This window comes from Podarcis liolepis (genome assembly GCF_965112155.1).
Source record: "Podarcis liolepis genome assembly, chromosome: 1".
In the NCBI taxonomy this organism is placed as follows: Eukaryota; Metazoa; Chordata; class Lepidosauria; order Squamata; family Lacertidae; genus Podarcis; species Podarcis liolepis.
The window spans coordinates 6266043-6279886 of NC_139554.1; the positions used below are offsets into that span (position 1 = coordinate 6266043).

General features: G+C 46.6%; 2 protein-coding genes across 5 annotated transcripts in view; one reads left to right on the top strand and one right to left on the bottom strand.

Moving 5' to 3' along the window:
* Positions 1 to 13844, bottom strand: part of TBPL2 (TATA-box binding protein like 2) — a 100419-nt gene that overhangs the window by 63162 nt on the left and 23413 nt on the right. The window lies entirely within an intron of this gene.
* The window catches only part of ARMH4 (armadillo like helical domain containing 4), a 56046-nt gene that overhangs the window by 20105 nt on the left and 22097 nt on the right, over positions 1 to 13844 (top strand). For 2 of the 4 annotated variants that reach the window (XM_083515044.1, XM_083515042.1), the window contains exon 4: positions 6699 to 6923. In XM_083515044.1, the coding sequence (XP_083371170.1) occupies positions 6699 to 6923 (225 nt within the window). Of the gene's footprint in view, positions 1 to 6698; positions 6932 to 13844 lie in introns of all 4 variants that reach the window. The other 2 variants (XM_083515043.1, XM_083515041.1) reach the window with 1 other exon arrangement.

Sequence of the window (13844 nt, forward strand, 5' to 3'; positions counted from 1 at the left end):
GACTTGCGAGTTTGTTTCCTTTTGAAGCGGGAACTGGGCTGGCAGGGAGCGACCTACCTTTTCCAGAGGGATCCTCTTCTGGAGAGGCCACAGAGGAGGCAGGTGGGCTGGGATCCAGCGGATCTGGCTGGGTCTCTGTGCCACCTCTGCCTCTGCCTCTCTCTCTCTCTCTCCCCCTCCCCACGTGGCTGCTCCATTTTGCCCTAACTGTGCGAAGGCAGGAGGAGGCGGGAGAAAGGAGGAGGAGGAGGCATCCACTGCGCTTGGGCCGCCGCGAAGGCGCCTTTGCGGGGGTGGGAAGAAGCCGGGGGCAGCTGCCGAGACTGTGGGGAGCTCGGCGGCATGGCGCAAGGTAACGGGGGGAGCAAGGGAGAGTCCGCGCCGGGCGCTTCGTGCGTCCGCCCTCGGTTCCTGGGCTCGAACTTCCTTTGGCACCTCATGGAGAGAGAGGGAGAGGAGCGGGCTGGGGCTTTGATGTGGGACGCGGTTTGGCCGAGCGAAGACGCGGCAAGGCTTGGCGACAGAGGAAGGGGGGCTGTTTTCGTGGAGAGGTGGAAGGGGGTGTCTTTGCCTCTTCCCGACACCAGATCCTCCAGGCTGGGGAAACTCCTCCTGCTGCAGAGCGACCCGCTTTGTGCTTTGCCCGCTATCCCATTATAATACAGTACCAGGGTGCATCCGTGCTTCGCAAGACGAAAAAATCCGCAAGAAGAAGAAACTTGCAGAACGGATTAATTTCGTCTTGCGAGGCACCACTGTACCATAGATTCTGGCGTATTAGGCAACTGGGTGTATTAGACGACCCCCCAAATTGGCAGCTGCAATTTGGGGATTTGTCTTATAACCCCAGTTGCCTAATACGCTGGGCAGCAACAGGGGGCAGGCTCAGCTCCGCGCCGGGAGAAAGCCGCCCGGCGCGGAGCTGAGCCTGCCGCTCGCTGCTGCTACTTCAGGCGCCACCACCAAGAACGCCCTCTGCCTGGTTTCCTGTAACCTCACTTCTTGCAGGGAGAGAACTGCCACAAGGCCCTCAGAGCTGGACCTCAGTGTCTGGGATGAATGATGGGGGTGGAGACACTCCTTCAGGTATACTGGACTGAGGCCGTTTAGGGCTTTAAAGGTCAGCACCAACACTTTGAATTGTGCTCAGAAACGTACTGGGAGCCAATGTAGGTCTTTCAGGACCGGTGTTATGTGGTCTTGGCGGCCGCCCCCAGTCACCAGTCTAGCTGCCGCATTCTGGATTAGTTGTAGTTTTCGGGTCACCTTCAAAGGTAGCCCCACGTAGAGCGCATTGCAGTAGTCCAAGGGGGAGATAACCAGAGCATGCACCACTCTGGTGAGACAGTCTGTGGGCAGGGAGGGTCTCAGCCTGCGTACCAGATGGAGCTGGTAGACAGCCACCCTGGACATAGAATTAACCTGCGCCTCCATGGACAGCTGTGAATTCAAAATGTCTCCCAGGCTGCGCACCTGGTCCTTCAGGGGCATAGTTACCCCTTCAGGACCAGGGAGTCCTCCACACCCGCCCACATCCTGTCCCCCCGAAACAGTACTTCTGTCTTGTCAGCATTCAGCCTCAATCCGTTAGCCGCCATCCATCCTCCAACTGCCTCCAGACACTCACACAGGACCTTCACCGCCTTCACTGGTTCTGATTTGAGAGGTAGAGGTGAATTTGTAAACCCACATTTTCACATTTCTTTATGTACCCACATTTATCCATTTCTTATTTCTTGCCCTGTGTCTTCCCTCCACCCGTGCGTGACTTCCTTGTTATCATTTTGTAACTTTATTATTGAGATTGTAATTTTGTATCTTAATAATGAAACATTCAATCTTAGTGAACCGTTTTCTTTTCCCTGCGCAGTTTGAGATCCAGTGGTGTGGGCAAAGGCACAGCCCGTTGCGACCACCAACGGTCAGCTGATTTTATGCGCTGGCAGAAGTTCTGGCCTCTGCCGGAACTGCCCAGCACACCTGACATCATATAGGATGTCATGCAGAGGGCCAAATAGGGAGTCTGGTCCATTGGATTAGGCCCAAGGGCCAGAGTTTCTCCACCACTTACCGTATTTTTCGCTCTATAGGACGCACCTTTTCCCCTCCAAAAATTAAGGGGAAATGTGTGTGCGTCCTATAGAGCAAATGCAGGCTGTGCAGCTAAGCCCAAAGCCAGAACAGGGAGACGGAGCGCTCCGTCTCGCTGTTCTAGCTTGGGGACGGCTGCGCAAAGCCTCCGCAGGGGGCCTTCACCCCGCTGCCCTGCAGAGGCCACAAAGGCTGTCCCGGAAGCGTCAAGCCTTTGGAGTGCAGCGGGAACTTGCGCTGCGCTCCAAAGGCTTTGGGTCAGCAAAAGGAACCCGAAGCCTTTGGAGCGCAGTGCAAGGTCCCACTGCACTCCAAAGGCTTCAGGGATCTTTGAGGCTGGAGGTGGGGGAAAGCAGCGCTTCCCCCCACCGCCAGCCCCACAAGCTCGGCGGGCAGCGGGAAGGCGGCGTGTCCTTGACTTCTTTGAGGCTTTTCCCCGAGGAGGGAGAAGGGACTGACTGGCCATGTCAGTCCCTTCTCCCTCCTGGTCGAAAAGCCTGCAGGAGCTGTGCGCTCCTTAAAGGGTGCACGGCTCCTGTGGGCTTTTGCGGGAGATGGAGGAATTCGCCCACCTCCTGCAAAAGCAGGGAGAAAGTCTGGGAGCAGCACATAGTAGCTGGGGGGGGGGATCATATTTCCCCCCTTGATTTCCCCCTCTGAAAACTAGGTGCGCCCTATGGTCAGGTGCACCCTATATAGGATGTAGTCCTATTCTCAGCTCCTCCTTCCATCTGCATGTTCCAAGGTGTAAAGGTATAGGATCCAATTGAGATCTGAGCTCGCATTTCAGCCCAGAGCCTTCCCCGGAGGTTCAGTTCGCTTTGCCTCACGGTGCACGAAAACGGAACCCTTTGTGTTTTTTAAAAAATAATTTTTATTAAGTTTCTTACAGATATAACACATATCACAACAAAAGAAAAACAGAGAAAAAACAAAAGAAAAAAGACAAGATAAACAAAAAACAAGGTACCTAAATACCTAAACAACCTAATCACCTAAACAACACAAATTAATTATTATTTAGATTTCTTACCCCATAAACATATTTTGGGCTTCCTCCGAGCCCTCTCATCTGAATTTCCTTGTAATTAAAATGTAGCAGTTTTCTGATAGCATTTTTTTTAAAAAAACCACAGTATTCCAATTAAAATAAAATTTCTTAACTTTCCTTTAGGTTCTAAATCTTTTTACGAAAACACTTTGGAGAGGGAAAATTAAAAAACCAAGGGGAGCATCTTTCTTAACCGCGCTGCTAAAATATTTAATAGGGATGCATTTATAATTAAGCTTGCTGGAAGCAAACTAATTGCGTGGGGACTCTGACGGTAATCTGTTAGCGATGGACCCTTGGTGTGGCTCAGACCAGCTCCTTGGGATCACCACAGAGAAGACTTTGAATAATAATAATAAATAATAATAAATTTTTATTTATACCCCGCCCGTCCCCGTTTAAAAACCGGGTTCTAGGCGGCTAACAGCAAATATAAAACATGGATTAAAATGAGACTTTAAAAAATCATAAAACAGCATAAAGTACAACATAAAATGCAGCATCGATATCAATAAAATTCAAAAATTCAGGGGTCATTTTGGAGGGAGGGGACTCAACCAGTAGACATCAAATGATCACCAGGGCCAAGTTGGTCCTACTAGGGCCAGCAAGGGCCAGGGAAGAATTTAAATGTGGGGTCCCAGAAAGGGTTTCTTCATAGAAGAGGAAAGGAGAAAAGGGAATAGAGGATCAGGCTAATTCAAATTGAAGGCCAGGCGGAATAGCTCTGTCTTACAGGCCCTGTGGGAGGAGATCAAGTCCTGCAGGGCCCTAGTCTTGTGGGACAGAGCATTCCACCAGGTTGGAGCCATCACTGAAAAGGCCCTGGCCCTGGTAGAGGATAGTCTGACTTCCTTAGGGCCTGGGACCTTTATGCTATTATACAGTATTCATTTGAAGGCATTTACACACAGAGACCCTGATGTTGGGAAAGATGGGAGGGCACAAGGAGAAGGGGACGACAGAGGACGAGATGGTGGGACAGTGTTCTCGAAGCTACCAGCATGAGTTTGACCAAACTGCGGGAGGCAGTGGAAGACAGGAGTGCCTGGTGTGCTCTGGCCCATGGGGTCATGAAGAGTCGGACACGACTAAACGACTAAACAACAACAACAACAACAACAACAACAACAACAACACACACACACACACACACACACACACACACACAGTGTTTACAAGTGAAAATCCCCACAGGGAGCTGGGTAATAGCCTCTACCAGGACTCATAGCTGGAGCGTGTGATTCCTGGTGCTTTGACCTTCCACTTTAGAGATAAACTTTTTGGCTCATTCCATGTTCTTCTGGCAGTTAAACATTGTGTTTCCTGCATATAAAAGCAGATCTGGTGTGTTTTAAAAACTGCGTCCGACCCTCTCAGCATGTTATCTTTTTGCTTGTCGTAGAACAGGCACCCCCAAACTCAGCCCTCCAGATGTTTTGGGACTACAATTCCCATCATCCCTGACCACTGGTCCTGTTAGCTAGGGATGATGGGAGTTGTAGTCCCAAAACATCTGGGGATGGCTGTCATAGAAGCATGGAATGATAGAGTTGGAAGGGATCCTGAGTGTCATCTTGTCCAACTCCCTGCAAGGCAGGGATCTCAACTAGATCATCCATGGCAGGTGGACACCCAACCTCTGCTTCAAAACCTTCAAGGAAGGAGACTCCACCTTCTCCTGAGGGAGACCCTTCCCCTGTCGAACAGCTCATACTGTTAGAGATTTCTTAGAGAGATAGATAGATAATTTATTACGGTCAGAGACCAGCTTATAAAACACACTTGGGGGTACAATCCCAGAAAGAGAACAAACAGTTAAAACAATGTACAACAATAAATTAAAAATTTATAAATGCAATAAGCGTGTTGTTGTTGTTGTTGTTGTTTAGTCGTGTCCGACTCTTTGTGACCCCCTGGACCAGAGCACGCCAGGCACTCCTGTCTTTCACTGCCTCCCACAGTTTGGTCAGACTCATGCTGGAAAAGCCCCCATGCTGGAAACACACACTCCACGCAGCTCTTTAAAGGGAGCGCTGAGCAGAGCCTCCCGCCTGCATTCGCTCCATAAGACGCACACACATTTCCCCTTACTTTTTAGGAGGGGAAAAGTGTGTCTTATAGAGCAAAAAATACGGTATGTGTTTATGCTTTTATTTTTGGTGACTCACTGGTCCCAATTTTTTTTGCTCCCTGTTCCAGCCATTTTGGGATGGCAGCCACAGCACTTTTATCAAGATACGCATGCCGGCAGCTCATTCTTTATCCCCCCTCCCCGAAGAAAGCACCACTCAAATCACTAAAGGAAATTAAAAGAAGATAAATGCCGCAAACAAATAATCTGTCTGGCTGCTCCTCAGAAGAGAATGCCAGACTAGGCAGGACGGCTGAGCCTGAACCAGGACGACTGACTCATAATGATGAGAAATCCTTTGGGAGAATACTTTGTTCCTAAACTCTAGTATGGCATAAAGTTGCCTTAGTTAATAGCATCTGTGGGATGTAAGCCACTGGGAGCAGTCAAGTACAACATTCCTTGTAATGCTAGAGAAGACATGCCGGGTAATGTTTGGTCCAGCCAGTCGAAAACTTCCTGTTTCCTCCTGGCTGGAGCATCCTTCCTTTGCATGTGACTAGAGGTGGGCGTGACCTTACCTGTCCAGGTAACAAAGGGACAAGTCACGAAGCACGCTCTCCCTCTTTTTCACTTCCTTCTTCATTTGACCTGCTTCTTAGCTAGGAATGATCTGCTAGCTTCTCAAAAGCACTGGGATTATTCCCCCATATGGGGTAGATCCACATGTACATATTTGTAACTAAGTCTGTCTTCAGGAATCCAACTGTGAACTGATGTGAGTAAACTTCTTTTATTGACTTTGAATAAGACTGCCGTGTCTTTATTCTTTTAAGAGCGATTAAAGGGAACTTACCGGGAACATACAATTCAATACTGAATTGTATAATAGTGAGAGGCTTACACAAGCCTGCAACCAGCTATCTGCTGTGCATGTATGAAAAGGGAATGTAAACTCTGCTACATAAAGAAACTTGCTAGCGCAAGTTAGAAAGGATATTAATAGACAACATAGCCTCTTCTGCCACCCTGGACGTTGCTTGTGATGCTCTTGGGCTAATTTGTGCTCATTATCCTTTTTTTATTTATTTCCAAAACCGAAAGAAGAAAAATTACAAACATCAAAGTCAACATCCATATACATTTTCTAACACAAACCTATTACATAATTAACTAAAATGAAATGTACCTAATTACTCTAAACTTCCCTTTGCTGTATACAAATACAACACAGTTAGAAATTTTGTACTAAAGCTTTTATATTATAAATAATATTTCAGATTCCCCTATACCCCCTGTTCCCCTTGTGCAGGGGTAAGCAAGGAAATAATAAAAGAATCAGCTGAACAAGGATTAAATTATAACAACACAACAAGACGGAAGAAGTAAAAATAAAAATGAGATCACACTTGGGTTTGTGCTCATTATCCATGTGGGTGTCAGGTACACACCAATCTCCTGTTTTCTCTTCCTCTTGCACAGGGCCCGTCACTGCCCTTAGCGGAGAGGAGGAGGAAGATGTTTCTGTTGCCAGCTCTCCTGCAACTCTGGGGGACCAGAGAATGCAGGACGAAGGGATTCCGGGAGCGACCGAAGCCATGACAGTTCCGCCGACCTTGGCGTCTTTGACGAAGAGGACCACTGTCCCAGCCACGCACCGGATCACCACGGCTGCAACCTATGAGCTTGATAGGCTGGAATCAGAAGGTATCTATGTTAAGGCCTCGGATCTCAGCGCCAGACCACCTGCTCTACGTGCAGAAGGTCCCCGGTTGAGTCCCCGTTAGCATCTGCAGGTAGGGCTGGGAGAAACCTTCCTGCCTGGAGAGTCAGTGTTTTGCAAGCTTGGTTCCCCAGCTACGGTTGGACTACAACTCCCATGATCCCTGCTAGCTGGGGATGATGGGAGTTGTAGTCCAACCACAGCTGGGGACCTAAGTTTGAGAAACACTAGGTGGACAACACTCAGTCTGGTGGACCTCTGGTTTGACTTCGGTAATAATAATAATAATAATAATAATAATAATAATAATAATAATAATTAATAATTTATTTATAGCCCGCCCATCTGGCTGGGTTTCCCCAGCCACTCTGGGCGGCTTCCAACTGAATATTAAAAACAGTACAGCATCAGACTTTACAAACTTCCCTAAAGAGGGCTGCCTTCAGTTGTCTTTTAAAAGTAAAATAGTTGTTTATTGCCTTGACATCTGCTGGGAGGGCGTTCCACAGGGCAGGCGCCACTACTGAGAAGGCCCTCTGTCTGGTTCCCTGTAACCTTACTTCTCGCAATGAGGGAACCGCCAGAAGGCCCTCGGCGCTGGATCTCAGTGTCTGGGCTGAACGATGGGGGTGGAGACGCTCCTTCAGGTATACAGGACCTTATCACGTTCCCAGGTCCAGTACAATCTCAGTTAACTTGTGCGTTTTGACTTTGCACTGGTTGAAATTGTCCAGATTACATGCACGCATTTAAGCTCTTTTTGCGCTGAGTTTTCCCGGTGTGGAGCCAGCTTTTGAACTCTCCTCCTTGCTTACTGCGCAAGTCCTGCTCAGCGCAGGGGCACTGGGATGCTCTTGCGAGATCTCACAGGAGCTCGGACAGCCCCCGTGAGATCTCGCGAGAGGAGCATCTCAGAGGTAAGGATGCCCAACCAGGACAGAACAGCAGGGCTTACATTTTGCACACAGAAGGTGCACACAGTCAGACCCTGGTACCTCCAGCCGAACGGATCAGGGAGTAGCTGATGGAAAACACCTCTGTTGGTTAATGTGTGGAGAAGTGATGGATAGTTGTCGAAGGACCCTGTGTGAGAGGCAGGGAAGAAGAGATCTCCCAGGATGGGAGGATGGGAGAAGAAAGGTGAGAGCTGGTGGGATCTACCTTCCTCTGCATGGGAGAAGTTAAGATTTATCATGAGGTGTGGGACATAGCTATTAATGATAAATCAACATGTGCCATTAAGGTAATACGGGGAATACGCAGGAGAAATGATTTTGAGGAGATATGGAGGGTGTTTGTAGAATTTGTACTGCTAAAACAGGAAGGGGTCAAACCATCGCAAGAGGTGTTGAAATTTTGGGAGGTTGCATAGTACCAATGGAATGGACTCAGTGGTGGGGTGCACATTTTTATTCTTATTTATACTTATTACTTTGTCAAAATAAAAGAGTAATAATAATAATAAAATAAAATAAAAATAAAAGTTAAGATTTATCTGTGAAAGACAACCCCCCTTTTATGTTTTTGTTTAGATTAGTTGCTCTTTTACTGTAATATATCAGGAAAGGTCTTAATAAAAACTTATATTGATAAAGGGATTTAACAGGAAATAAAGTAGAAGAAACAGCTGGATCTTCTAGTGGCCTGTCTAGTCCAGCACTCTGTTCTCACAGAGGCCAACTAGAAGCCTGTGGGAAACCCAAGCACAAAAGAACCTCTTTTGCTTTCCAGCTGTGGAGGCGTAGGATCACCATCCTGGCTAGTAGCCATGGGCAGTTTGTCCTCCCTGATTTTGTCCAGCCCACTTTTAAACTATCCAGGTTGGTGGTCATCCCTGTGGCAGGGAGTTCCATAGTTTAACTATGCACAGCATTCCTAGTTTTACTGAACCACCATTCGTCTCTACCCAGTTGAGTCTTCTTCTCCTCTTCCTCCTTTGGCGATCACTTGTAGCCGAGTAAGATTGTCTTCCATAAACATGGTTTTAACAATGATGTCACGGTCCGGTTCATGGGCAGTCGAAGTCCTGGCAGGAGATGTCAGGATCGGGGGCAAGATGGCGGTGTGGGAGCAGAAACGGGGGTCCTGAAGCCAGGAGTCAGGAAGCCAAAAGTCCGAGGGTCAGAGAGCAGGGAGACAAGAAACCAAGGGTCCAAGGGTCCAGAAGCAAGGAGTCACGAAGTCAACGGTCTGTGGATCAAGAAGCAAGGAGTCAAGAAGCGGAGGTTCAAGGACCAGGAAGCAAGAAGCCAAACGCAGGAAGCGTGTTGCTGTGGCAAAGAGCCGAAGGGAAATGCTGACCTTATATCCCTTCCTGGCTCTTGTCACCAGGGGATGTGAGTTACCAAGCGGCCTCACCTGTGCGGCCACGCCTTGCCTCTTCAGAACAAACTTAGGAAGGCTCCAGTCCTGCAGAGTCCTATTGGTCACAGGGCCTGGCTCCTGCATGCACACCTGACAAATAAGTCCGTAAGTGACTCCACACGTTCTGGATCCACACATCCTTCCACAGTGGGGACAGTAGGTTTCCAGGCAGGAGTTGATCACGGTGTGGATTTGCCAAGCGTGCCTTCCTCCTAGCACGTCTCTCCCTTGCGTCCTGAGTTCGAGTGTCTTCAAAGTCCATAATAAAAACATTCCTTCCAGTAGCACCTTAAAGACCAACTAAGTTAGTTCTTGGTATGAGCTTTCGTGTGCATGCACACTTCTTCAGATACCTTCCATTTCATGTGGCTCAATGTGGTGCCTTCCATGGTTCCAGTTACAGATAGGTAGCCGTGTTGGTCTGCCATAGTCAAAATAAAAAAATTCCTTCCAGTAGCACCTTAAAGACCAACTAAGTTAGTTCTTGGTATGAGCTTTCGTGTGCATGCACACTTCTTCAGATACTTCTTCAGATACAAAAGTCCATGACACTTTTGGTAAAGGCTGTTCTCCAACTGGAGCGCTCGCAGGCTAGTGTTTCCCAGTTTCCTCTTTTGTTGACCACCAGCATTACGCTTTCCATTTTAAAGTTTGGAACAGAGTAGTTGCTTTGGAAGACAATAATCAGGCATCCGCACAACATGACCAGTCCAACGGAGTTGATGTTGAAGAATCATTGCTTCAACACTGGCGATCTTTGCTTCTTCCAGTACACTGGCATTAGTTTGCCTGTTTTCCCAAGTGATGTGTACATTTTTTTGGAGATACCAGGAATCTTTTGAGGAGTTGGAGGTGGCATTTATAAGTGGTCCATGTTTCGCAAGTATACAGTAAGGTTGGTGGTACAATAGCTTTGTAAACAAGCAGTTGAGTAGAACTGGGGTGGCCAGGGTGGAAACCTGTTGTGGTGCACGACTCCTCCCCCCCAAAAATCCTGGCCATAGTGGCTGCAGCGGCAGCCTGAAACATCTGGAGGGCATTGAGTTGGGGAAGGCTGAGCCCAGTTCCTGCTCTTCACAGCTGTGCTACATCAGCTCTTGTTTACAACATGTTCACCAGAACGGTGTTATGAAAGCTGTTACCTGCCTGGGTCCTAGTGGGACAGGTGGACTATGAATCATGGAAGGAGAGAGAGAAATAGGACATTCCAATTATGATTTTCTTTGCTTGAGGGTGAGACTGGACTTGTTTCCTGCTTGTTCTTCCAATTAGCAATCACTCTTTGGACTGGGCTGCAGGCTTGTTCCTTTGATATAATAACCAACATCCCATTTGGGCTCTTATAATTAATGTGCTAATGGGCTTCTGAGCAGGATTCGTGCCAAGGACTGGTTTCTCCCAAGCAACTTATTAAGAACCGCTGCAGCCTAATGAGTGGTTTGTGGCTGTGTGTGGCTGTTGGAACAGTAATGCTTCTGAAAACTGTTGCTAGAAACATTGGAAGGGAGTGTGGCTGGGGAAACCCAGCCAGATGGGCGGGGTATAAATAAATAATTATTATTATTAGTGTGCGTCAAAAGGGACGCGGGTGGCGCTGTGGGTTAAACCACAGAGCCTAGGACTTGCCGATCAGAAGGTCGGCGGTTCGAATCCCCGCGACGGGGTGAGCTCCCGTTGCTCGGTCCCTGCTCCTGCCAACCTAGCAGTTCGAAAGCACGTCAAGGTGCAAGTAGATAAATAGGTACTGCTCCAGCGGGAAGGTAAACGGCGTTTCCGTGCGCTGCTCTGGTTCGCCAGAAGTGCTTAGTCATATTGGCCACATGACCCGGAAGCTGTCTGTGGACAAACGCTGGCTCCCTCGGCCTATAGAGCGAGATGAGCGCGCAACCCCAGAGTTGGTCACGACTGGACCTAATGGTCAGGGGTCCCTTTACCTTTACCTTTACCTTTACCTATTATTCAAAAAGATAAGAACCCATAATAAACAAACAACAAACAAAAAGCATCTGGATATGCTTGTCTAAAGAAAAATGTTTTCAGTAGGCACCAAAAAAGAGCACAATACAGGTAGGCATGTGGGTGGTGCTGTGGTTCGAGCGTCTTTGGCTTGCTGATCAGAAGGTCGGCGGTTCGAATCCCCATGACAGGGTGAGCTCCTGTTGCTCTGTCTCAGCTCCTGCCAACCTAGCAGTTCGAAAGCACACCAGTGCAAGTAGATAAATAGGTACCACTGTGGCAGGAAGGTAAATGGCGTTTCTGTGTGCTCTGGTTTCCGTCACGGTGTTTCGTTGCATCAGAAGCGGTTTAGTCTATGGACAAACGTTGGCTCCCTCAGCCTGAAAATGCTCCCATTATCGCCAGCCAACACAGCCAGTGATCATGGATGATGGGTGTTGTAGTCCAACAACATATTATGAACCGCACTGAGATCTATGGATGAATGGTGGTATATACATTAAACAAACAAACAAACAAATGTGGGGGGAGCACAAGTGTCTCCCCCCCTCCAATTTACATGAATCTACATATGTGTCTCAACAGAGGCTTTCCCATGGGGCCTCCCGATTTTTCCTTTTTTTAAAAAAAAGATGCAAAAAGTAAGAACATTTTTGTTCTGAATGCAAATAATTGGGAGGGAGATGCATGTATATGAAGAGAAAAGAATTAGAAGGCCATCAGAGCCCTAATTACAAACTGTTTTCCAAAAAGCAAACATTCTGCTGATTCTCTGCAGTGCTGTTGAAAATGAAAATGAGTTTGCAAAGAAGGTCGTTTGGCTCAGCAAACTTCTACCTTCTCTCTCTCTCCCTGCATTTTCAAACAGCACCCAAAGAAACCCAAACTTGCATGAAAAGCAGGGTCTTGTGTGATATAGGAAAACTGCCTGGTACTGCATCAGACCATTGTCTAATCTTGCTCAGTACTGTCTGCACTGATTGGCAGCTGCTCTCCAGGGTGTCAGGCAGGGACTATTTCCCAGCCCTACCCAGAGATGCCATTGAATATGGACCTTCTGCAGTGAGCTTCATGGCCAAATAGGAATTTGAACCCAGGCCTCCCAGATTCTCCTCTGGTGCTCTAACCACAATACCACACAGCCCCTCCTCTGGCGAATAACCCCTGCATGCAAAGCCGAATGAACACACAAGCTTTGTGGCGAGAAAATCAGGATGAATATTCAGCAAAGGAGGTTGTTTTAAGGAAGCTTTGGCTCAGTCGGTAGAGCACAAGACTCTTGATCTCAGGGTTGTGGGTTTGAGACCTGCGCTGGACCAAAAGTTTCCTGCGTTGGACTAGGAAACTCTTTTTTTAAAAAATGATATTTATTAATATTTCACAGACAATAAAAACAAAATCCAACATTTAAACATTTAAACTACAAAAACAAGACCAATAAAAAATACACAGTAGAAAAACAGTTGATAGAAGAAAGAGAGAGGGGGAAAAAAGTAAAAAGAAGTAGAGAATAATAAGAAGAAGAAAAGCCAAAAATCAAAGCTAAAAATGAATTAATATTTTCAAGTCTTATATTTTCTTCACTAGTTTCTTGACCTCCTCACACCTCCCATTTTGTATTCCAGTTCAAATATTAAATTCAGCAAATCCTTACCCTCTAGCATTTATCCTAACTTCATATATTAACCTATTGTTATAAATATCCATTTCCAATTATCATTCCCTATTTACATTTTCTTAGGCATCTCTTTACCAATACCACTTATTTTCAATCAAACGTCATTTCAACATTCCTTAATTTTACAGTGCTTCTGCAGGTAATCTTTAAACTTCTTCCAATCTTCCTCCACCGACTCTTCTCCCTGGTCACGGATTCTGCCGGTCATCTCTGCCAGTTTCATGTAGTCCATGACCTTCATCTGCCAGTCTTCCAGTGTGGGTAGCTCCTGTGTCTTCCAATATTTCGCGATGAGTAATCTTGCTGCTGCTGTTGCATATATAAAGAAAGTTCTATCCTTCTTTAACACCAATTGGCCGACTATGCCCAGGAGAAAGGCTTCTGGTTTCTTCAGGAAGGTATATTTAAATACCTTTTTCAATTCATTATGGACTAGGAAACTCTAGTCCAGCTCTACAATTCTATGGTTCCGATTTTGTTGCATTTCTTTTTTTTTTTTAAATGCATTTTTATTGAAGTTATACACAAAAACAGACATATAAGAAAATACAGAGAAAAAATTACAAAGAAAAAAGAGAAAGAAAAAAAACCACACATCCGAAAAAAGAAAAACACACGATCTGAACTTCCCTCCGTCCTTTTGATAAGTATCAAATATCTCCTTCCATTACGTATTTGATTTTCAATCTATAGTCTTAAATTCACTCGCTGGTCGTATTGTTCTAACCCCGTCAGTTCACTTTAAGCATTTATTCCAATATATTTCCAAAATTTACTCCAATTTTTCAGAAATTTCTGTTCATCCTGATCTCTTATTTTACCTGTTAGTTTGTCAAGCTCAGCATAGTTTACCATTCTAATCTGCCAGTCCTTTATGTTGGGGATAGTTTCCACTTTCCAATATTGT